Source organism: Harpia harpyja, chromosome Z, assembly GCF_026419915.1.
Source record: "Harpia harpyja isolate bHarHar1 chromosome Z, bHarHar1 primary haplotype, whole genome shotgun sequence".
Classification (NCBI taxonomy): domain Eukaryota; kingdom Metazoa; phylum Chordata; class Aves; order Accipitriformes; family Accipitridae; genus Harpia; species Harpia harpyja.
This window is the reverse complement of record NC_068969.1, coordinates 89,103,011-89,120,460: the sequence shown is the minus strand read 5'-3', so window position 1 is coordinate 89,120,460 and position 17,450 is coordinate 89,103,011. Positions and strand designations below refer to the sequence as shown.

Below are 17,450 nucleotides of genomic sequence, written 5' to 3'. Positions count from 1 at the left end.
GAAATGGGAACTTTGAATTATAATACCATTTTACAGCTAATCTTGTTTTTTAGAAGGCAAGATAAATGGGATGAAATCCCATAGGTGGATATGTTCGTTGCTTTAAGAAATTATTATGAAACAAGAAAACTGCAAATTGGCAGTATTTGATTCAAACGTGTTAATGAGTGACAATATCTCAACTGATTGAGATTGCTTATAAGGTGTACAATAAAAGAAGAGTTGGGGGGGGGGAAGGAAAAACAAAAGGAGAAACTAAAAGATCATAAGCAAAAGGCTGCTATTTCAGCAGCAGCACTTACTCAAGCACAAACATCCTCCAGGGGAAGGGGTTTCCTGAGAGGATGGGGATGTGGAAGGGAACGGGGAGGAGGGGGAAACATACTTGGCCTCCCCCTTCACCCCTATCCCTAAGGCTGATTTACTAATGATTGGTACAGAGGATTCTGACTGATGGTGGCGGGGGGCTGAGCCCCAGCCAAGCCCCTGGTTTCAGTAAAGCTGGGGAATGAAATTGTTAAATTTTTTGTAGATACAGGGGCAACTTATTCTGTGTTAAATAGCTGTAAAGGACCTATAAGTAAGACCTATGTTGGTGGTTGGTGCCCCAGGAAGGGAGGAGGTTAGGCCCTTTCTCCAACCTATGATGTGTGAAATTGGAAGTAAAACATTGACGCATGAATTTTGATATATGCCAGGTTGTCCATTACCTCTTATGGGATGGGATTTACTAAATAAATTGGGAGCACAGGTAACTTTCGGGAGAAAAAAAACCAACAACCAAAAAAACCCCCCAAACCAAAATGCAAGTGTGTATTCCTCAGAGTAATGCCTGGGGAGCGCAAGTTTATATGTTATAGGTGTGAAGGGTTAACCCTGGCTGGACGCCAGGTGCCCACCAGAGCTATTCTATCACTCCCCCTCCTTCTCAACTGGACAGGGGAGAGAAAATATAACAAAGAGCTTGTGGGTCGAGATAAGGATAGGAGAGATCACTCACCAGTTACCGTCATGGGCAAAACAGACTCAGTTTGGGGAAAATTAACTTGATTTATTACAAATCAACCGGAGTAGGGTAATGAGAAATAAAACCAAATCTCAGAACACCTTCCCTCCACCCCTCCCTTCTTCCCGGGCACAACTTCACTCCTGGATTCTCTACCAACCCCCGAGTGGCACAGGGGGATGGGGAATGGGGTTTACGGTCAGTTCATCACACGTTATTTTCTGCCACTTCATCCTCCTCAGGGGGAGGACTCATCACACTCTTCCCCTGCTCCAGCGTGGGGTCCCACCCATGGGAGACAGTCCTCCATGAACTTCTCCAACGTGGGTCCTTCCCACGGGCTGCAGTTCTTCACGAACTGCTCCAGCATGGGTCCTTTCCACAGCGTGCAGTCCTTCAGGCACAGACTGCTCCAGCGTGGGCCCCCCACGGGGTCACAAGTCCTGCCAGAAATCCTGCTCCAATGTGGGCTCCTCTCTCCACAGATCCGCAGGTCCTGCCAGGAGCCTGCTCCAGCGCGGGGTTCCCATGGGGTCACAGCCTGCTTCGGGAACCCACCTGCTCTGGCGTGGGGTCCTCCACGGGCTGCAGGTGGATATCTGCTCCACCGTGGACCTCCATGGGCTACAGGGGGACAGCCTGCCTCACCGTGGGGTCCTCCACGGGCTGCAGGTTGATATCTGCTCCACCGTGGACCTCCATGGGCTACAGGGGGACAGCCTGCCTCACCATGGTCTTCACCACGGGCTGCAGGGGAATCTCTGCTCCGGCACCTGGAGCACCTCCTCCCCCTCCTTCTTCACTGACCTTGGTGTCCGCAGGGTTGTTTCTCTTACGTGTTCTCACTCCTCTCTCCGGCTGCCGAATACCGCCGTCCCAACTTTTTTTTCCTTCTTAAAAATGTTATCACAGAGGCGTTACCACTATCGCTGATTGGCTCGGCCTTGGCCGGCGGCGGGTCTGTCTTAGAGCCGGCTGGTATGGGCTCTGTCGAACACAGGGGAAGCTTCCAGCAGCTTCTTACAGAAGCCACCCCTGTAACCCCCCCCGCTACCAAAACCTTGCCACACAAAACCAATACAATAGGAATCAATGGGAATCAAGGACATGAAGAATGAACAAGTTGAAATCCCCTCTGAAATTATGGATGCAGTGGTCCCCTTTGTGTGGGCAACAGAGAGGCTCGAAAGAGCTAAATCAGCTGAACTGGTGAAAGTGGAATTAAAAGAGGGAACAAAGCTATTCTGGACCTAAAAGGCCTTTTTCTGTATTCCTCTGGAAGAACAGAGTCAAAACCTGTTTGCATTTGAGTGGGAAAGTCCTACAACCGGGATGCAAGATGCAGCTATATTGGACAGTACTTCCCAAGGATTTAAGAATAGCCCCACCATTTTTGGTAATGTACTAGTGAAGGAATTGGAACAATGGCAAGGTAAGAACTGGGTAATTACCTTGTTAAATTATGCGGATGACGTCCTGTTGGGGACAAATACCATTGAGGAGTGTAAAGCAGCAACTATTAGTTTATTGAACTTTTTAGGGCTGGCTGGATAGTGAGTGTCTCAAAGGTGCAGATTGCACAGAAAAATGTGACCTACCTTGGTCTTGAAATTTCTCAAGGAGAAAGAAGACTGGGGATTGAGGGGAGGGAAGTGATTTGTCAGATTGCCCCACCCAAATAAAAAACAGTTAAGAGGATTTTGTGGAATGGCTGGGTGGTGTCGCCTTTGGATACCTAACTTTGGATTGATGGCTACAGCTTTGTATGAGGCTGTTAAAGGACCAGGAGAAGTGTTGGAATGGAGTCTGGAATGTTGAAAAAGGTTTGATGATATAAAGGTTGCTCTTATGAGGGCCTCTGCACTAGGCCTCCCCATTTTGACAAAGCCTTTTGAGCCTTAACAAGGACATCAAGTGATGGGAGTGCTTTTGCAGACTTTAGGGGGTCTGGAAAAGACTGGTAGCTTACTTCCTGAAACAACTGGATAGCGGAAGCTCTGGATAGCCAGGATGCTTGAGGGCAGTAGCTGCAGCAGTGATGTTAATACAGGAGGCTTGAAAGTTAACAATGGGACAGAGAATCACTGTTTATGTGCCACATGCAGTTATAGCTGTTTTGGAACAAAAAGGACATGATTGGCTGTCTCTGAGCAGAATAGTATTGTATCATGCAATATTGCCTGAACAAGAGGATGTGGTAATGAAAATATCTAATACTTTAAATCCAGTGTCATTGTTGCCCTCTCAAGAAGAAGGATTAAGACATGATTGTTTACAGACCATTGAGCAAGCATATTCTAGCTGTCCAGATTTAAAGGACTCCCGTCTACAACATCCTGATTGGGAGCTATTCACTGATGAAAGTAGTTTTGTAAATAAAGGGGAACGGAAGGCTGGGTATGCTGTTGTGACTTTGGAGAAGGAAGTGGAACCATTGCCTGTCCTATAATGAAAGAGCTAATGGAAAGGATGTATAAAAGTACACACATGGGAGTTGAAGCTTTGCTTGAGGCAACCAGATTATATGCTGTGGGAATTAATATGTTGTTAGTAGCTAAAAGGATTGTACAGAAATGTGAAATTGTTTAAAGAATAAACCTAAAATTCAGAAAAGGCCCCCCTTAGAAGAGGTAAGAAAATTAGACACCTGGAGACTACTGGCAAATCAATTTTTTTGAACTACCCAATTGTAAGGGTGTCATGACCCACGCTGGACAGACCAGGGACTTGTGCTGAATTTGGGATTCCCTTGGGCTAAATTAAGGTGAAATGACACCAAATGATCAGTTAAACATTTTATTCATGGCAGAAGCAAAGTGAACTTGGGAGGCATAACATAGGTGGCGGGGTTTCTCACAACAGGAATTGGCATGGAACTACCTCAGTAAGCTGTGTAACCTGTGTTAACCATATACATCAATTCAGGGAATAAAGAGATCCCTCCCATTGAGTCATGACGTTCAGAGCAGACCCCCTTGCTTTCTAGGCTCCTTCTTAGAGAGGAGCATAGGGGTGGCTGGATCCACTCTTAGTCCCAGACTTGGCCAGTGGTTTTGTGTCTTAAAGGGATGAGGTGTAGGGATTATGAAAAGGAGAGAGAGAGAAAGAGGAAAAGAGAAAAAGATTTCACCAGTCCTGGGTCCAGCATTGGTCTAAAGGTCCAGTTCTGGTGGGCATGCGCACTTGGGGCTTCAGTTCTTGTACTTTTATCAACCTTGCCCCTCCTTCAGGCAGGCACTCGAACTCAGGCTAATTAGGTATCACGCGTGATTTGTGCTTTCAGAACCTTCGAGGAAATGGGTTGGTGGGCTTGGGCGTTGTTTGGGGAGTAACTTTTCCTTTCCTGTAGATGTTTCGACCATTGTTTGATATTTGGCCATGCATAGTGAGCTGCCCTGCTCGGCATATCAGAACATGGAGCTCTGTACCCTCTGGCATGCCCTCCCCATCCAGTTGTATATGTCCTGTGCTGATTGGCTTCTTTTCACCTGTGGTTCCTTGCTATGCAGGGTTCGTTGTTATGCAGATTTTGTTGTTATGTAGAACTTGCCCCACCACAATGTTTGAGACATTAATTCTTTCAGTCTCTCACAAAGGTATATAAATATCTACTGGTGATTGTGGATACTTTCTCAGGATGGCCCAAAGCTTTCCTGTGTGGCACCAACAAGGCAAGGGAAGTAGTAAAGGTTTTATCGAAAGAAATCATTCTGAGTTTCAGGGTACTGGGAGGGTTCTCAGATCGAGGACCATACTTTGTAGCAGAAATAGTCCAAGGGGAATCCAAATTTTTACAAATCGAATGGGACTTGCATACCTCATGGAGGCTGCAGTCTAGTGGGAAAGTCGAAAGAATGAACCAAACAACTAAGAGATCATTCAATAAAATTTGTCAGGAAACTCAGTTGAAAAGGCTGGAAGCTCTCCCTTGAACATTACTGAGAGTGAGAATTACACCAAGATCTAAGGAAAAGGTTAGCCTTTTTGAGATATTATATGGGAAACCTTATCAAAGCATGAATCATGAGCTAGGATCTACAGAATTAATAGGGAAACAATATGTTAAAGAGTATGTGATTTCTCTAGGGAAGGTTCTGTCTTCTCTTAACAGCTATCTGCAATTAAGGACGCCTCTGGGCCTGGATACTGCAGTTCATGAATTTCAGCCAGGAGATTGGGTTTATTTAAAAACTTGGAACAACAAACCTCTGAAGGAACATTCAAAAGGACCCTTTCAAATTCTCCTAACTACATATACTACAGTCAAACTTAACAGAGTGGGACCCTGGATCCATTATCAAGAAGGGACTCCCTCCAGGTAAGTGGATTGTGGAAAAACAGAAAGAGAATTCTCTATCTAAAATTTAAAAGGGTTAATTCATAAATTGTACTCAGGAGTAGGGCACAGTATGTTTTTTACTATTGTGATAATCTGTTCATGATTTTGATAGGAATATGGAATCCAAAATTTTAATTATCATTAATTTAATGATACTAACAAAAATTAAGGGATTGGAAGATAATTTAATTTTGAAATTGATTCAGCAGTTTGGCAAATTACAAAACACTACGAGTATTACTACTTGTATACCAATTCCACATTCCAGCAAAAATCCAGTAGAATGGGGAATTCTTGCGTTGAAAGAGCCACCACTGGTAAACTTAAGCAAAAGCTTAAAAGCAAGTGTGACTTGCTGCCTCATACAGGACAAGACATATATTCCAGGTAGTGATTATGAGACAGGTTTATCTTTCTGTTGTACTTAAACTGGAGGACCTGGAACAGGAGAGTTTGAGCTACTCCAAAGGTTAACTGTCCTACACCCAAGGATCCAACAAATTGGAGAAGCCGCATGGAAGATAAACAGCCTGAGATGTGGTCAAAAGATAGGTATGAACCTTAATCCATGGTGTTTTGAATGGACAGGACAATTTATAAATACTGGCAATCAGTATGACGAGATTATCATGAATCCCAAGGATGAAGTATATGCCCCTGAATGGAATTGCACTCAAGTGTTCAACTGCTCTCATATGGGAGTTTTGAAAAACATAACAGGGGTGGAAAAAGCATTGCAAATTGGATGTCAATGTTGAAATTTAATTGTAGAGAAACAAGATGTAGTCCCAAGACAAGTCCAATGTCACACAAAAACCATTTCACACTGTGTGGGTTTTAAGTGATGGGACTTGGACAAATAGACTTCATCTTGATATCCCAGATCATCACATTACCCTTGGCTGTTAATATTATGCCCATTGTGGAGAAAGAATCCTCTGACTCCAACTATGGGGAAGGGTTAAAAGGGAGTCAAATGTAGACCCATGGCATGGCCCCTCAACGGCCACAAAAGTAGGATGGGCCATGGAAGCAATTTTAACCCCCAGAATAATAGCTTTTGAAAACTGAGTATTATTCACTAACACCACTTGGCAAATGAACAGTTTAGCAAATGCAACAGAAGAAGGATTGCTTATAGTAAATAAGCAGATACAAGCAAATAGTGAGATGAACTTACAAAATTGCTTAGCTCTAGATTTGTTGTTGGCCAAAGAAAAGGGACTATGCGGATATCTCAAATTGGATAAGGAACATTGTTGTGTCCACATTCCCAATGTGACTGAAGATCTTAATAAACAAATTGACCAAATCAGGGAGGTGACAAAAGAATTGCAAGAAAGTGCTGAAAACAATTGGATAAACAAAATTCTACAAAGCTTAGGTGGATGGTCCCTTACAGGATGGTTAAGCTAGTTTGATCCAGAGTGTGATTATTATAATAGTAGTGATAGTAATCATTGCAATGCTAATTAGATGCATGAAACAAGCAGCTGTGTGGACTCTGCTTGTCCGGAATATAATGATGATTAAAGATCTTGGAAGTCTCAAATAAAATATTTAAAACTTCCAAAGGGGGGCAATTGTTGCCTCAAGCCTTCAAAAGACTGATTAACAAATAAGAAGGTGGAGGTGATAGTTTAAAGAAAAAAACCTAAAACATGAGAAGTGTGGTATGTTTGCTATTCAAGGACTGTTTAGATTATGTGTACTCAAGGTAAAGCTTATCTAGTTTAAGGTTCTGCTTACAATAGAGGATGCTTGAAGAGTCACGGACTTGCTAATTAAGGACATACATCCTCCTTCAGCACTGAGAAACCAGGGGTTGGCAAGAGAAACTAAGACCCTGGTGTCCTCAAATGACACGTGACCATGAAAGGACAAAAGGAGTAGGGGTATTCTTCCCCAAATGACCACTGAAGACCACCAGAGACCCCCTGCACAGGCATAGAAGACTCTGGGATGATTGCTCAAGAGAACAACATGTCGTGCTTGCTCAACATAATGAATATGCAATAGCTAGGCGGAACATATGTATTAGATAGGCGTGGTGTTTTAACTGTAGTGTATAAATATGAACTAAAAACCTCAGTAGGTGTGCTTGATTTGTGGAAATCTTCCACCTTGCATCCTGCGCAGAGTAAAGCAATGTCTCCTCTTTAAACATACTTTGTGTGTTTCGGGAGTTACTTTCTGATTAGGTGACATTCACAGTGAAAATGCTTTTGGAGACAACCAGTTGGTAGGTGCACTAACTGGCCAGTTGAGAGAAGTTCTGAACGATGCTTTGGTTTCTTTAGAGATGGATTTAAATACAAAGTCTCCAAAATAAATTAACTTATCTTTCTTGTTGTTATCTTTCAGGCTGTTTACTTTTTATTTGACTGGCCACTTGTTGGTTAATCTGTAGCCTCAGAAACATCAGCTGGGAGGGAGATAACTGAGCCTTGCCACCTCAAGGCAGCATGTGGTCTATTGTACATGTGCTGCAAACAGGGGGCTTGTATGTTAGAAAACTTCCACGTTTGGGTGTAGAGTGATCTGTGGGCTAAACCCATCCTTTTCTGCTTATAAGTACAGATTGGTTTTATGTATTGTTTTACAGACTGGGCGTTAATGGGCACCATCCTAATTAAATGCCTGCAGCATTTCTCCTTTCTGGCTTGGATGTAGAGGGCTCTAGAGAGCAGTGGGAGGGTGTTCAACAGTCTGAGTTACCTGTTTAGTTGGAATATGTGATAAACTGTGCATTGTATCTCAGATTACCTATAGTAATAATGTTGCTTATTTCTCAAGAGGATGTCATTCCCTGTGGATATGTTGAAGACCTGCAGTCATCAGGACTTGGAGAGCTCAGCAGAGGTCTACATGTCTGGCCTTCGGTATAAGAATCCAGACTGTCCTGAATTCTTGTCTCTGCCAGACCACCGCAAAGTAAGAACCAACAAATACCTTAGTCCAAGTTTTCTTGATATACTTGTAGATTTAAGATTTAAAATATCCAGTCCATAACTATTGAATTACATAATTATTTTAGCAAAGCTTTTGTACTTTCCAAATTCCTGTTTGTGTGTTAAACTCTACCTTTTATAATTCCGTAATTGGGTTTAAATCTGGGCATCAGTGACTATTTCCTGCTTCTAGGCAATGGATCTGTATGCATTAAGTAATTTTTTAAAAACTTTAAAATTTCAACTGGTGAGTCAAACTCTTTCCTAAAAAGCACTAACTCTTGCAGTCACAAAAATCTATCATTGTAACTATGGGGTTCATGATTTTTTGAAGCTAACTGTCTCTTTTTGTATGTCAGTCCTTCAGTGTTCTTAATTGGGTTCAATTCTTGATCAGCAAGTTTCACTATTTCAGAGGTGATTCTTTTCTTTCTATCTGAAATACTCCCTGCTATTGTTGGGAGTTCTAGTAGAGGCTGGCTGTGATAAGTTGGTCAATGTTGGTTCTACCTCTAGATGAATGTTTCTATTAGAACTAGTACCAATAAAAGCAATGGTGTATAAATTTAATGGAAAATAAGTGAGCTGAGAGGATTCTGTGTGGGAACACAAGGTCAATGCTGCAGATTCCTTGGCAGAAGCAGAGTCTTGAGTACTTTCCTGCATTTCTGCAGGTGCTGTATGCCTAAATATTTGTTTGTATTAACATCCTCGTTTATGGCATAGCATATCATAATCTTCTTAAATTGGGTAAGCAAGTCTATTTACCACATCATTAATGTCTGTCTAGTGTTTATGTGTTAATTAAATATTGAAAACGTGATTTTAAATATCAAAATGCATTTCCACAAAGGTAGTCAGCTCTTGAAAGGTGGATTGATTTGACCCTTCTCATGTTGCTCCTGAGGGGAAATCAAGCAGACAAGTTTGGAATTTCTAAAACATATGCAATTTAAGGGAAGAAAACCCTTCTGAATGCAGCCTTCCCACCTTAGTGCATTAGGGCTCTTGTTAGCAAACAGCAATTTCACTGTGCCACTTTGTTTCTGTGCTTGACTGCCTCCTTGTTCTGTTGGTTTTGACAGCTTGCACAGCTGGAGCAGTTCAAGTGAACATACTGCTGGCTCTGTGCACACCTTGCTTCAGTCGTGCATGTAAATGCAAACTGCTGACAGCAGAGAGCTGTAACAGTATAAATCACTGTAGCTATATCTGCCAGACCTTGAGAGTCAGAGCTCTTTATAATGTAGTGTCTTTAGAAAGAAATGTCTAAAGTAAGGGCTAAAGTAATGCTTGTCCTTTACAGTTAACTGTTAAGCACTCGGTTTTCAACATTCACCTTGCTTATCCTGCTATATATATTTTACTAATGTTGTTTTAGCAAGAGTCCATTGAAGTACTGTACACTCTTGTTTCAGATTCCTATTAGCTTGTCAACTGTGGGCTTCGTTCCTCTTTATGGTCAAGAGCAGACACACAAAGTTCTTGCTTTGTTTGCACCAGGGGACTCGCTCACAGGTTTCATTTTAAGATTTTAATCTTTGTGTTGCTGTTTCTTTTTCTGTGACAAATACGTGCAACCAGGCCCTTGCTCATTCCATGCTAGTGTAGCTCATAACTTTGCCACTTTTGCATTTGTTGTTCACTGTGTTCTTGTTTCCATACTATTACTTTTGTTGTGGATTTATACACACAAGTGATAGAACTTTGCATGCTAGTCAGAGTAGAACCGGACCCATTGAATTCAGAAGGTATATAGCAAAATAACATAGTGCTTGTCTGAATCCAAGTACAACATGTATCTCTTGATCTCTTTATGTACACCTCACCTCTCCAAAAGGAATTTATTGGGCATTCACAGAATCCATTAATTTGTCCATGAATTTAGATGCTTTTTATTAGTGGTGATTGATCAGCATCAAGTTTAAATTCATCTTTAGCTTTAGGTCCTAACATAGCTCTGGCTAAGGTGACATCTCACTGGTTTGGGTTTTTTTTTTCTCCCTTTCTTCCTTCCCTTCCAGTCCTCCATGTTTCCTTCTCTTTCTGTTTAATGCCATGTATATGATTGCCAAGTTTGCCACAAATGCCCATAGATCAAACTCTTCTTGATTGCTAATCATATGGCCATCAGACTTTTTACATTCATCTGAGTCCCTAAAACTTGCCCAGTTTCAATATCAAAATCCATCAGCAACCCAAAACTAAAATACATGTATTAATGAGACTCTTCTTGGCAGGCCCAGTTTTTAGTGGAAGTAGGTGCTAGAGCACAGTGATGAAGGATAGTGCTTATGTCTGAAAATCAGTTCCTGTGTGTCATACTGCACAAAATCTGTGTTTGGTTTTATTGTCCTCAGTTTCAGACAAGTTTTGGACTGGGGAGCATTGCATATGGGAGAGTGTATAGCACCACATTTGTTGTGCTAGTGTAGGAAGAGCTGCATTAATACAGTGCCAACTAGAAGATGCTTAACTTGGTTACTACAGTGTTATTCCTGACTATTTAGCAGCTTTAATGAATATGTTTGTTTTGGAATGGTAAGAATCACTAACTTTTTATTTCCCCTTGTTTCTTTCAAGCTGTAGCCCTGTATCTTGCTGACCAGTGGTGGTCAATTGATGACATTGTGAGAACATCTGTCACGGCTAGACAGGGGCTTCATCAGGTAAATTACTCCAACGTTCACCTAGCAATTATCCTTCAAGATAATGGAAAGTAATGGCAAATAGCTAGTGTGTGAGATGTTATATGTTTTCATTTCATTCAGAAATGAGTTGGCTGTTTCATGTCAAAAGCAAGGTCAATGAGAGTAGAGGAATACGTATTAGGTGGAAGGGAACTTCTTTGTCAAGATGGTGTCTATGGCAAGAGTGACTCTTGTACAGTAGCTTCATATGTAAGCTATTTAGATGTTAACGATGTTAAGAGTTTTTTCTTTATTCTTTAGAACATCATATGTCTGGTTGTATTGAAACATCTTAGTAGAGTGGTATGTTGTACCATAGCAGTACCTATTGGTCTTATCAGGAGACTAGTAAGCTAAAAATATTGTCAGGAACCTGTTTGGTAGAGGTGAGTTGGAGCTGGTGGCTTGCAGTGGCAATACATAGGTTTGGGAAAGTAAGTTGCCTGGTATCTGCTTTATTGCTCATGATTGACCTTCGTTACCATTACTGACACCTATGTAGCATGGAGTTTTGTGGGCGTTTTTTCCAAAACTGGAAATCTGTATTTTTCCAGGGGTGCAATTTGTATGTGCTCATGGAATCTGGGCACTTGTCTTTGATTTTTGTATTTTTTTAATTTACTCTAGAGAACCTGGTGTGTAGCCTTGTTTTCCATGTGCTTCTTAATGGTAGCATGGTGATTAAATCAGGAAAGCTGAATCTTTTACAGGTAGAGTAGCTGAGGCTCTGGGCATTTGTACTTCACAGTGGGAAGGGTAGTGGTGAATTTAAATTTCATATGTAAAAGGAACCCTGCTGGACGGAGAAAAGGATATTGAGTTCCTTGTTTCGTGCCACAGAAACTGTGGTAACTAGTTCTTCCACTGCATCATGTCCTGTTGTCTGCCACTCTGTCAGCAGTGATTGAGTGTGCCAAGTCCTGCTACCCTGTGAAGCTCATCATTTCTCCTCTGTAGGACTCCATTACCTGCTAGCCTGGGAAGTCTGAGGCTGGTGTACTACTATGGTGTTTTGTGAATGTTTCTTAAATCCAAAAATAGTTTTGAGTTAAAATCAAAAAATTCCCCCACCGCCCCACTCCCAGCACTTCTCTCAGCTTCTACCTATCAGATTAGGAGTGATGTTGAAGTTGAGAAATATCCTCTGTCTATGGTAGTGCTTTATACTTAACCTGTTGCTATGGCTTCTGAGCATCTCCTTGCCCTCAAACAAACCCCAGAGCTTCATCCTGCCTTAGCACTTACAGCTTTTCTTGACTCTGTCTGTAGCTGTGTTAACTGGCAACTTTGAAAAATAAGGTCCCTGATGTGTATCAACTAATCTGACCACTATTCTAAAATATTCTTCTGTGTCTCCTTAGGTGAAGTCTGTTGGAGAGAGGATTGTTCTCTATGTTCTGAATCGAATTATCTATCGGAAGCAAGAAATGGAAAGAAATGAGATCCCTTTTCTCTGTCATGGTAGCAATGACTATGCTAAGATCATGTGGAAAAAAGGAGAGGCTATTGGGTTCTATTCTGTTAAACCTACAGGTAAAACACCTGAGTATTGTGGGATTTGAGGGGGTCTGGAGGGGAGATAGGGAGCTTATTTCAAGAATATTGTATTTAGTAGACTTTACAAACCTTGTAGGCCTAGTGAGTTGGTGTTTTCCTGAAATCACAAGAGGTCAGATTGCTGTTAAAACTTCTAGCTTTTAAATGCTTATGTGCTTTAGCAATCTAAAAGTTCTTAGATTTCTTCATATTCTGCAAAATGTATTTAAAACCGTAGAAATGAGGTATACCAAAAAATTTGTTTTTTCCTTTTTTTTCTGTGGAACAATTGTTTATGGTTGGACTGGGCTGTGCTTGGTTTTTTGGTTTTTGTTTTGGTTTTCTTTAGGTTTTTTGACCTAGTTCCAGAATGCAGAGATCCTGTTTATCTGAAATGATTGTAGAATCAGATGTCATTATCACTTAAACATTTTATAGCATAACAGCATAGAAACTTTGCTCACAGGCATAAGATTCAGCTACACCTGGTGATAACAAAAAGATTCCCTTTTCTTCCACACACACATTCCCTCAGAGATCACAATTAAGCTGGCAGGTTTGTTATTAATGTTACAGACTTCCTGTTTTTCTGTTTTTCTGATTTTTTATAAAACTTTATAATCTCCCTTCAGTTATTTAGGAATTTATTGTGGTTTTCTTTTTTTTTTTTTTTTGCTGAATAAAATTTAGTGTTTGGGTAGGCTGTTTTGCACATTGATAGGACTTTGTAGAATATCAATATCTGGATTGAGGGGAAACGGTCTGGCATTTGTTTCATCTCTAGAGGGGGTTAACTAATTTGGGATTAATGATGGTACTGGAGGCTTGCTGGAGAATTGCCCCATCTAACATATATATATGCCTTCGCAAACTATTAAAATAGTAAACTGTCTGGGTCACTGACCTATTCTGGTCTGGCAATCAAGATAGGAAAGCAACCAGTTAATTTGTTCTGATTGTCTTTGTTATCTTTTTCTGTGTGTTGTTTTTTTTTTTTTTAAGAAATTATGCATTGCATAAGCTGTATAAATCTCAGTATTATTTTTAATGTAATAATTGCTATAGCGTGGTGGTCACAAAGTAGTGTTGCAGTGGTTTTTGTTGTGGCCTTTTAAAGCTGGAAATTGGAGTAGTGATTCTGTTTTTAGTCTAGAATGGGGACACTTCTTCATGCATCAGTGAGGTTTTGCTATATTCCTGCTCACTTCTCATGATGCCTTCTCATTTACTTGTCCTGAGTTAGCAAACACTGAAGGCTAATCTTTCTAGGCATTATCAATACTTCACCCGTGTTTGATTGTGTGCTGTATTCTCCAAATGAGTAGTGTACATGAAGAAAGGCAGCTCTGGAAACAGATGGTTAGGAAAGAGTAGTGGAGCTTGACTGGTATCCCAAAGGGTACTCAAGTAATGTAACCTCTCTGCCCATGTTTTCCTTGCTTGACAAATGAAGATAAGTATGTTCATTGGTCTCAGAAGTACAAGGTTGCAAAGACTATGTTGTATAGACAACTGTATGCTTCTCCTTGGTCTTGTTAGAAGAAAGGGCAAGATTTTTGGCATAGTTCACACTGACTCCAAAACGAGGGTGTGAAAATGGATTGGATAATTGGTGGGCTAGCTTAATGCCATTATATGGCATCCCCTTTTCACCACTGAGTCCATATCTACCCTTTGAATCCTCTGATACTGAAGTACCTATGTGTTGTGACAGTCTGTTTCATCTTTGTTTAATTATGGATAATGTGGTGTTTATGGGAGAATTACAATGTAAAGTGTCCTAGGATTTCTTGTGGTTTCATTTTAAAAAATTGGAATTATTGTTTCAGTCTTTAAACAAGAGCAGAATTATAGTCTTCGTATTTGTCCTGAGGAGTGATATAATCTACATAAAAGTGCAATTAAAGAATTTTATTGTGTCCTTTTTCCTCCTCGCTCTTTCAGCTTCATTTTTAGTGTAGTTTTCCGATGGAATTGTATAGTGAGATTTCAAAGTGAGCCTTTCCTCTCTATCTCTGCTATTCTTTTCTGGTATTATAGACTTTTTCTAACATATTAATCTATTGATAAATCTTGGTAACATTATGAAGCTTGCCTGAAGAGCCAATAAATGGCTGGTAGTAATTGTTTATTTTTAATGAATGTTCTAAATGATTTTTATAATTTTTAATATAATTTTACATAACTTACAATTATATAGTTTGGTATAATATTCATAAATTATAAAAGTCTTTATTTGAATATGCTAAAATCCATGCTGCATCATGTCAGTGCTGATGTACTGATGGATATTTTTTCTCCTCCTATTACTCCAGGAAGCGTTTGTAACTCTTACCATGGTCAGAGATATCAGCTGCCAGTGCTAGACACAATGTTTGTAAGAAAGAAACATCGTGGGAGAGACTCTGGGCTAATCATGTTGGAAGACTTTGTGCATTCCTTTTCTGTGGACTCTCTTGGCCTACGATACCCGCTGTCATCCTTCATGTACACAGGCAAGCTCTTTTCTGATCTTCTTTTTGCTTTCTTTACATGTTCAAATGAGTGCTGTCATTCAAGCTCCATGTTTGTGGCTGCATCCTCAGTTTCCGTATTAATGTTCTGCTCTTCAGTAAAGGCTAAAAATTGTGATCTGTTTAAGATGCAGTAGTTTCTGATTAGACTTTTAATCCTCTACATGAGATTAGATTACTGGATCTCTGTTAGCTTTCTGCTACTGTGAAGCTTCCCACTGTGTCTCCCCCAAGCCTGCAGAATGGGCTGAGGTGTTTCTCTGTGTGATCTAATGTATATCATTTGTAGCACCTTTTTTCTTGCTCACACCTAAGCCTCACAAAGTAATTTAATTAATGCTTTCTCAGAACTTCTGGTCAAATGGACATACTAGGCTATGTTTTAACTTGGATATAAGAAGGCACAGTTCTAATGTACAAGCAAAACACTTAGGAGTCTTCCATTACCAGCCCAAGAAGGTTATGTTGTATAGGTAATGACACATATTTTGGAAATGATGTTGCTTGGGACTGTGTTCAGACAAGAAGCACATTTCCTTTGCTCTGTTTCTCAAGACTTGTCCTACTCTTAGGCCATCTGCCAGACATCCTTTTATGAACATTTTCATCTGGCCTTCTTAGCCACTGGCAATTTTCTGCTTTTCCAAGTACCACTGTCTGTTGTTGGATCTTACCAGACGTGGTAGGCTTTGTTAGGCTTCAACCAGCAAACTGTCTTGAGCAGAATTTAATGTCTAATCCATTTCCATGAATGGTACATTCCAAATCCATTGGTACATCCAATCCATTCCAAAGAATGATACAGTAGGGATCTTGTCCACTGAGATTATACATCAATAGTGAATCAGGTGAAAAACAGTAGTTTTCCTGGTAGCTACTACAGAATAATGTCAAAGCATGCCTCTCCACATGGATGTTTAGTATGTGTATTGGGAGAAAAGAGGTGGAGGGATAGCAGAGAAGAAAATATTCCAGAAGTAAACAGTGAGGGGATAATAAACCATGCAATGGTAACATGTTTGCATTCCAAAAGAGTGCTTTTCATGAGTCCCTATAATAACATGGGGTGACAAAAATCACTTGACTATATCCTCTGCCTAAGAGCTCTTCCATCCTAGGTTGGGTCTTGTGATTGGCAGGGACAGTGACCAGTGAAGTTGTAAAACTCTCGAGTGGGTGCTTAGAGAAGAGCAACATCCCATGCATCTTTGTTTGCGGTTTAAGATAATTACAGAAAGTGTTTCAAGGTGAAGAAAGGATTTATTTAGAAGGATGGGTAGGGTAAAACAATATTATGTTTATTTCAGACTCGACCATTTTGTTTAACAGTTTTTTCTGTGGTGGTTTATGTGTATGCTGGAAGATTGCAAATTTAATTTGATTTCAGATAAACTTTAAAAACTGAGGTACAGCCAAGTGTGTGTGTGTATATATATAAAATACAGTGGTTTTTCTTATGTTTGTTCAGCTTGTAAGCAATATCTTGAGAAGTACCCTGAGGATCATAACCTTTTGTGGGAAGTGGAGGGAGCAGGATGTTGGTTCCAGAGAACTTCTATCATTTCTAAATGGCAAAAGGAAAAGCTCAAAATTGCAGGTATGAATGCTTTGTTTTGTTGTTTTCTGTCACTTTTACAAAGTTGAATAAACACTCCGCAAGTACAACAGTGACTTCTGTGAACACTGCCCATGGAAACTAGCAGAAAGACTTATTTGTCCTGAGATCTGTGAGATGATATTTGGAATGGTTAATTGTTATAGAAAGGCACTATAATTTTCCATTTCCCTGTTTACTCTTTTAAATCCCAACAGCAGAGGCCTCACAGAAAGAAAATAAGAGTACCCAAGCAGAGGATCGTTTTCAGCAGTCTGCAGCAGTATCTGAAGCAAGTGGACAGAAGACCAAGCTAGAAACACAGGTAAGTGTAGGTACACTGACTGTTACCTTTTTTTTTTTTATTGCTTTGTTACTAAAAACCAAATTATGAGAAATGCTTTTTGTCCACCTCATTATAATTGAATTGGTTCAGGTCTGCACTATATATAAAAGACAAATGCTTTTGTTACTTTTTGAGTGGATGTTATGCTTCCCACTGATGTAACACCGATGACTAAGCTGGGGTTAAAAATAACTTTTTTTTTTCTTCAGAGGGTTGGGGTGTCCATATGAATGTAGAGGGTCTGTGCCACAGCTGTCAGGGTCTATAATTTGAGTTGTTTGCTAGCAGTTTAGAGAAGGGAGATTATTTCAGCTGGCTCTGAGATTAAACTGTCTAGAAAGACTGTTGAACAGTAGAGTCATCATAGGAGTGGAGAGAATGAGGAAAAGTGTTTACAGAAGTACACATTCACATTACGGTTCAATACAGTGGAAAGTGTTCAGTTTGCATTTGTCAGTTATACATTGTCCATATA

At 40.4% G+C, this 17,450-nt stretch overlaps 1 protein-coding gene across 9 annotated transcripts in view; it reads left to right on the top strand.

The window, feature by feature from the left end:
* Window positions 1-17,450, top strand: part of FAM169A (family with sequence similarity 169 member A) — a 47,591-nt gene that overhangs the window by 16,600 nt on the left and 13,541 nt on the right. For 2 of the 9 annotated variants that reach the window (XM_052777820.1, XM_052777816.1), the window contains exons 1-10: window positions 378-860; window positions 2,093-2,438; window positions 5,118-5,324; window positions 8,144-8,279; window positions 9,715-9,814; window positions 10,880-10,965; window positions 12,348-12,519; window positions 14,838-15,017; window positions 16,504-16,632; window positions 16,845-16,960. In XM_052777820.1, coding sequence (XP_052633780.1) covers window positions 2,431-2,438; window positions 5,118-5,324; window positions 8,144-8,279; window positions 9,715-9,814; window positions 10,880-10,965; window positions 12,348-12,519; window positions 14,838-15,017; window positions 16,504-16,632; window positions 16,845-16,960 — 1,134 coding nt within the window. In that variant the 5' untranslated portion in view covers window positions 378-860; window positions 2,093-2,430. Of the gene's footprint in view, window positions 1-377; window positions 861-2,092; window positions 2,439-5,117; window positions 5,325-8,141; window positions 8,280-9,714; window positions 9,815-10,879; window positions 10,966-12,347; window positions 12,520-14,837; window positions 15,018-16,503; window positions 16,633-16,844; window positions 16,961-17,450 lie in introns of those variants that run through there. The other 7 variants (XM_052777823.1, XM_052777824.1, XM_052777818.1 and 4 more) reach the window with 6 other exon arrangements.